The 6,909-nt window shown below is 53.5% G+C and overlaps 1 protein-coding gene across 1 annotated transcript in view; it reads left to right on the top strand.

Moving 5' to 3' along the window:
* Positions 1–6,715, top strand: part of NFIX (nuclear factor I X) — a gene marked incomplete at its 3' end in the record, with an annotated part of 67,191 nt that extends 60,476 nt beyond the window's left edge. Inside the window, exons 8-9 of the mRNA XM_008048039.1 lie at positions 758–933; positions 6,568–6,715. Of these exons, the coding sequence (XP_008046230.1) occupies positions 758–933; positions 6,568–6,715 (324 nt within the window). The remainder of the gene's footprint in view (positions 1–757; positions 934–6,567) is intronic.
* Positions 6,716–6,909: the final 194 nt, after the last annotated feature.

Genomic DNA, 6,909 nt, shown 5'->3' with positions numbered 1-6,909 from the left:
GAGAGGATTGCCTGAGCCCTCAGCCTGGACAACTTGGTGAGACCTCATCTCTACAATAAATCAAAAAAATTAGCCAGGTATGGTGGCATGTGCCTGTAGTTCCAGCTATTTGGAAGGCTAAGGGGGAAGGATCACCTGAGCCTAGCAAGTCGAGTCTGCGGTGGCTGTGAGCGTGCCACTGCACTCCAGCCTGGGCAACAGAGTGAGCCTCTAACTCAAAAAATATATATTTATTATTATTATTATTTTTTTTTTTTTGAGTTGGAGTTTCACTCGGTCGCCCAGACTGGAGTGCAGTGGCCACTCCCGGCCACCGCAGCCTCGACCTGCTGGGCTCAGGTGATCCTTCCCCCTTAGGCTTCCAAGTAGCTGGAACTACAGGTGCACGCCACCATGCCTGGCTAATTTTTTGATTTATTGTAGAGATGAGGTCTCGCTGCCCAGGCGGGTCTCGAACCCGCGGGCTCAGGCAATCCTCTCACTTCAGCCTCCCAAAGGCGCGGGATTACAGGCTGAGTCACCGAGCCCGGCTTATATTTATTATTATTACCTTGCATTAAAACATCATGGATCCTGATGACTGACTTTTTTTTACCACCTTAACTCTTGTGCCAGTGACAGATGCCTCATGTTCTCATCCTGCTTCTGCCCCTTGGGTCCCCAGGCCTCTGACCAATAGCTCCCCTTCTCTCCCATCCCCTCCACCAGCTACCTCCTTGGCCCTGATGCCCTTTTCTCCCTGTCCCTGTCCATGCAGGGAGCCCCCGGGCTACCGCGTCAGCCCTGCACTTTCCCTCCACGTCCATCATCCAGCAGTCGAGCCCGTACTTCACACACCCAACCATCCGCTACCACCACCACCACGGGCAGGACTCGCTGAAGGAGTTTGTGCAGTTTGTGTGCTCGGATGGCTCGGGCCAGGCCACCGGACAGGTGAGTCCAGAGGGCCCCAGGAGCCCTGCTGCAGTCTCATCTCCACATCTGTCTGTCTGTTTATAGGGAGAGGGCCTGAAAGCCAAGAGCCTGCCTGGGCTGGAGCAGCAGGGAGTCAGTAGTACCAAATGCCTTGATTTTCTGAGTCTGGGGGTGGGGGTCTTTGCATCATGCCAGGGCCATCATGGTCTGGAGAGGTGGGGTTAGGGCCCCTGGCTCTCCTTGCCCTTCCTATGATACTTGTTCCCCCAGCAGGAGTGAACTCATGATCTGTCCATCCCAGGCCTGGGCCCCTACCTCCTAACACCCCTCTTAAACTTCAGGGCTGCAAGTATTTGGTAGATTCTAGACCAGGGTTTTCTAATCTCAGCACTATTGACATTTGGAACTGTTGATTCACTCTTGCATGAGAACATCCTGTGCATCTCAGGGTGTTTAGCAGCATCTCTGGCCTCTTCCCACTAGATGCCAGGAGCACCCCTCTCCCCATTCGTGATAATAAAAAATGTTCCCAGGTTTCAATGTATACAGGAGGCCAAGATTGTCTCCAGTGAGAAGTACCGCATGGAAAGAAGGCCCCGGTCCATAAGAGCTGCCATGGAGACACCTGTTGGCAGAACTTTTAACAGAGTTCCTAGGACGATTCTGGTTCTACAGAAAAGCCCTTCTGCTCCTCAACCCTGGGAGAACAACTGATTCCCCCAAGAGCCCTTCTCCATCACTGACAAACAGAAACTCAGGGCTGCTCAGCAAAGGAATTCTTGGAGGTGGTGGGCCAGAGGTGACCCTTCAGTGGGACAGCAGTCCTTGCTCAAGTCCCTGGGAGACCATTCCAGGTTGGGATACAGTGGTCTTGAGACCCTGGGAAGCTTCCAGAGCCTCAGCAGCATGCTGTGCTATGAGAAGCCCCAGCTCTTCCCCAGCCAGCCCTTCCAGCCTGGAAGCCCGCTGTGAGAAGTCATGTGGGAAGGATACTCAAAGGACTGTGGCTGGGAAAAGCATTCCGGAAGCCCATGTCAGTGGCTGCCTGTGCTTCCCAGCCCAGTGCACTCTGCACAGAGCGGATATTTGCTAAGAACTGGTGTGTTGATCTGGAGCCGGGCTGCAGCTCGACTCCTCACTGTGTGCTTAACGGCCAGCCAGTCCTCTTCCCTCCGTCCTGCTCTCCCTCCCGCGTTCCTCCTCCTCTCCTTTCCCCCTTTGCCCTGTGAGGGTTTCTCTTGCTGACTCTGCAACTCTTTAGCACACTCATAGCTTCACCTACTTCTCTGGACAAGCTCGGTCCACTTTGAGGGTAGTGGAGGAAGAGTAGACCTGACCCTTGACAGCTGCTGTGCTTCCCTTCAGAGATACCAGCAGGGTCCACAGGGTGCCTCCAGCCTATGCTCAGACCCCAAAGGGCCTGGGGTCTGGCATCTGGGGCAGAGAGGTCAGGAACACTGCCTTACCTACCTCCTCAACTACAGAGGGCAGCTGGGGTTTGGAATCAAAATGAGGCTGACCTAGGGACCAGTTTAGTGCAAGGAGCCAAACCTAACCACAGAACCCTTGAGAGAGTATGTCAGTTAGTCTCCTGGCCATCCTGAGGGCTGGATCCTGAGCTTGTCTCTTGATTTGATTGTTCAAGATTAAGGACTCTGACCCAGAGCCATCGTTTTAGAGGGAAAAAAAAAAGACTGATGACTCACTTTGCCCAGAAGGTGCTCTTCTTGAGGCAGGCACTTGCTCTGAGTAGACTGTGGACAAAACTGCAGATAGGACTGCAGACAGGCACCCTGATTAAGTGTGGCCCAGCTGGGAGCAGTCTCTGCATTTCCTCCTTTGGCCTGTCATGCTGAAGAGAGGAAGAGAGAACTCAGCAGAGAGACTGCTTGACTGACACCCACCACCCCAGCTTCTGAGAGGGGCTAGAGACAGCATCATGCTATGGGAGAGGCCAATGGAGAGCTGCAGAGAGAGCCAGGGCCCCCAGGCTCCAAGCTGACCCATGGACAGGAAGTGGTAGTACAGGCTGTGCTTGCTCTACGACCACTGTTAGAGCAGTGGTTCTCAGGCTCAACCTGGAGACCTCACTAACACACAGATGGCTGGACCTTACCCCCAGAACTTCTGATTCAGCAGGTCTGGAGTGAGGCCTGAGTATCTGCATTTTTTCCAAGTTGCTCAGTGATGCTGATGCTATTTCTAACCTTGAGAATTTGAAGTCACAGATCAGATTTGCAGGAAAATACCTGCATAGAAGAATGTTACAGACAATTGTAGAAGGGTTCCCAGGCACCCCTGTGCCCATCCTTGGATGCCAGGGTATGAATCGCCAAGGCCAAGTGAAGACACCACTCGGAGGAGATGCAAAGAACAGAAAGAGGATGCCTGATTAACTGTATTTCAGGGACAGAGAGGAGACTGCCAAGTGAATGCGTTGGAGAAGTTGCAGGGCCCAAAGGGAGAGTGTCACTCTGGGAGGCAGGAAACCTGGTCCTGGCTCAAACTTGATCACCAATGTGTCTTCATCTGTAAGAGGAAAGTAAGGAGCTATATGAGCATTTAGGTTCCTTCTAGCTCCTAACTCATGAGGTTTTAAGGCACTGCAAAGTCACAAGACCTTGAGTTTTAGGGCTTTGTTTTGTTTTGAGACAGGGCTTCACTTTGTGGCCTAGGCTGGAGTGTAGTGGCATGATCACAACTTACTACTGCCTCAAACTTCTGGGCTCAAGTGATCCTCCTACCCCAGCCTCCTGAGTAGTTGGGACTTCAGGCACATGCCACCGTGCTTGGCTAATTTATTTATTTGTAGAGACAGGGTCTCACTATGTTGCCCAGGTTGGTGTCGAACTTCTAGCCTCAAGTGATCCTTCCACCTTGGCTTCACAGAGTCCTGGGATTACAGGTGTGAGCCACTGCACCTGGCCTAAGACCTTGAGATTTTTAAAACTTTGACTTATATCTCAATCAGAGTAGAGACATCCCAGCCCAGCTGGAAGTTACTTGTATAAACTGAACATTGTAAATCAGCATGTTTCAATGTCTAGCCATATTGAACCAGGATTAGCTTTATTGGGTAAGATTAGCAATTTAGATATTCCTAGACAAGATGAGCTCCGAAGACTGGAAGGAGACCCAGGTGGTCCTGTGGCTGCTTGGAAGGCCTCCATGTCCCAGCCCCTAGGAGACTGAGCTCAGGATGCCTGGAGAGGAGGAGGAGTGAGGCTATGATCTGCAAGGACTGTCCCATTTCCTGCCCTGATGGAAGAATGAGATAGGAGCCAGACCATGAAAATGAGGGGAGGCATTGCTTCTTGCATCTTTACATCACCCCTGCATAGCTGGAAACCCTTGTACTCTGGCCTGTGCAGTTACCTAGAACTGAAGGGTCCCTCTCCAAAATGATACCCAGAATAAAAGGTCTCCAGCCCAGGACACAGAATGGGACCAGCAGCTTCTGCTTGCTCTTGTCAGGAGCCTGTGAGAGTTGTCTTGGTCAAGGAAACCTTTAGAGGGACAATGTGTCAGATCTCGGTGCTGGTTATTGGGGTAAAGGAGAGTGGGCGGAAGAGCCAGAGTTCAGAAGAGCATGGCCTGCACAGGTCATCCTGAGGGTCTGTGATCTTAAAGTGAGGCAGAAAGGATGAGTGGATCCCATGTGATCAGAGGTACTTGACTGCCGCATGCTTCTGCCAGCTCATTGGGGAGCCTGGGCAGAGGATCAGGGGGTAGCCTGTTTTGAAGACTCTACTGGAGGTCAAGAATGTCCTGGAAGAAGAGGGCAGAGAAGTATGGATTGTGATTCAGGGGATCTCCCTGGTCCCCATAGAGTGATGGCATTCTCTGAGTGGGCCCTGAAGATGTGGGAAAGGATTTCCCAGACAGAGGGCTCTGCAGCAAGCAAGTGTGCAGTCCTGGCTGCTCAGACTGTGTTCTGGAAACTCCAGTCAGTTTGGAATGGGAAGTGTCTGGGGGGGCAGGAGGGCAGGCAGAGGCATTTCCCATATGGGCCTTGAAGGCTCAGCTGGATAGATTGTACTTTACTTAAGAGGCAGGTGGGGCTGTGGAAGGTTTTGGAGGACGGGAGAAACCTGAACTGACTCAGATGTGGGGAAGAGGGTTGAGGAGTCTGCTTGAAAGAATCTATAGGATCCTTGGAGTCAGATAGACATGGCTGTGAGTTCCAGACCTGGCCAGTTGGAGCTAGGTGACTGGGGATAACCCACTTAAGGATGCAGGGCCTCAATTTCCTCAGTTGTGAAATGGGTAGACAAGAGTTTCCCTCGCAGCGTGTCCTGGCCACAGCACTGTTGATGTTTGGACTGATGATCCTGGAGGCTGTCCTGTGTGCTGCAGGGGGTTGCGCTCCATGCCAGGAACATCTCCCCAGCCCTTCAGTTGTGACAGCCTAAAATGTCTCCAGACCCTTCTTCCAGTGTCTCCTTCAGGGGGAGGGGCAGAATCACCCCTGGGTGAAAACCACTGCCTTCTGGGCAGTTGGAGGGTTAGACACACATAAGTAATAAGTAAGGCACCTGATCCCGGGCTGGGCACCGAGGGTCTGAGCTGATAACCACACTGTTGGCACAGGGGAGAGCTGCCCGCTGCAAGGAGGAGGAGTACATGAGAACCTTTGTAGGCAGGTCTCTAGCCTGATGGCAGAGAGAGGAGCCAGTTGAGGACAGAGAGCTCAGGCTAGGTCTCCCGAGGCCAGGCTGCAGGTGGTCATCTGGGACACTGTCTACAGCAGCAGGAGGCACGTGCCCCAGCCTCCAGGGCACTCTCTCAGGGAAGCTGCCTGCAAGAGGCAAGGGGCCTCCTGCCTCTTCCTTGGATGCCTACGCTCCCTGAAGCCAGAGGCTGACTCCACCAGGGCCTGGAGGAGAAAACTCGAGCTTGAAGCAGATGAGGGCATAAAGGACAAAGAATGAATCCTGGTGGCCAGGCATCCCTGGCATCTGAGGGCTTTGTACAGGGAAGTCCTCTTGAAGAACTTCTCAGGAACTAGACCTGGCAGCGACACATTTTCCTCTCTGACTGTTCTTTAGAGAATAGGCCAGTACCTCACTGTCCACAGGCAGTGAGGACCCAGGCTGCTGGAGCCAAGGGCAAGTTCCCTGACTTCTGGCCACCTCCTGAGGCCATGCCGTGGGGTAGAAGCTGGTGGGCCTGCTGTTCAGTCCTGGGTTGGGTCAGCCAGCCCTAGCCTAAGGGCTTTCAAGGGAGGCACTGCCACATGAGATTTTGGGGGATGGTGACAAGGGGGTGGGGGCACAAGAGGGCTGATCTCTTCTGCTGTAAGTTCTTTAGGAGCGTGAGAGTTCCAGGTGAAACTGCACATATTTGCTAGGTGGCACATTTTTGTACCTGAAACATTTTCCTTAAGAAATAACAAACCACCCGTCGGACATCCCCCTTCCTCCCTCCCACAACTTCAAAAGAGGACCCCCCCCCTAAAAAAAGAGAAACACCTGAGAGACCAAATAGAGGCCTTACACCCTCACCCGTCCTGTGCCCCGGAGGAAAGGACCCAATGCTGCATCTTCCACCGGGAGCGCCCGCTCTCAGGAGCGAGCTGGCGCGGCCGCGCAGGGGAGCGTGTGTCTGTGTGTGATGTGCCTTCATGCGTCACTCTATTTATGTTGTTCGCAGCCCAACGGTAGCGGCCAGGGCAAAGTCCCGGGGTCATTTTTGCTACCGCCGCCGCCTCCAGTGGCCAGACCTGTGCCCCTTCCTATGCCTGATTCCAAATCCACCAGCACTGCCCCAGACGGCGCCGCCTTGACTCCTCCATCACCTTGTAAGTGGACGATGAAACCGAAACCACAACGCCCAGCGTCCCTGGCCCGTCCAAACAGTCTCCACGGCAAAAAGAAAAGCCCCCCCCTTCCCCACCGCCAAAGTTCCCCAACCCAGAGCGCTACGGACAAGAGCAGAGCTGAGCCCCCCAACCACAGCCTCCCTCCCGGGCCTTAGTCGCACCAGCCAGCACCC

This window comes from Carlito syrichta, unplaced genomic scaffold, assembly GCF_000164805.1.
Source record: "Carlito syrichta isolate Samal-C Ts95f unplaced genomic scaffold, Tarsius_syrichta-2.0.1 Scaffold120465, whole genome shotgun sequence".
Lineage (NCBI taxonomy): Eukaryota > Metazoa > Chordata > Mammalia > Primates > Tarsiidae > Carlito > Carlito syrichta.
Note: the sequence above shows the minus strand (reverse complement) of the source record. Positions and strands in the feature narration are given on the sequence as shown.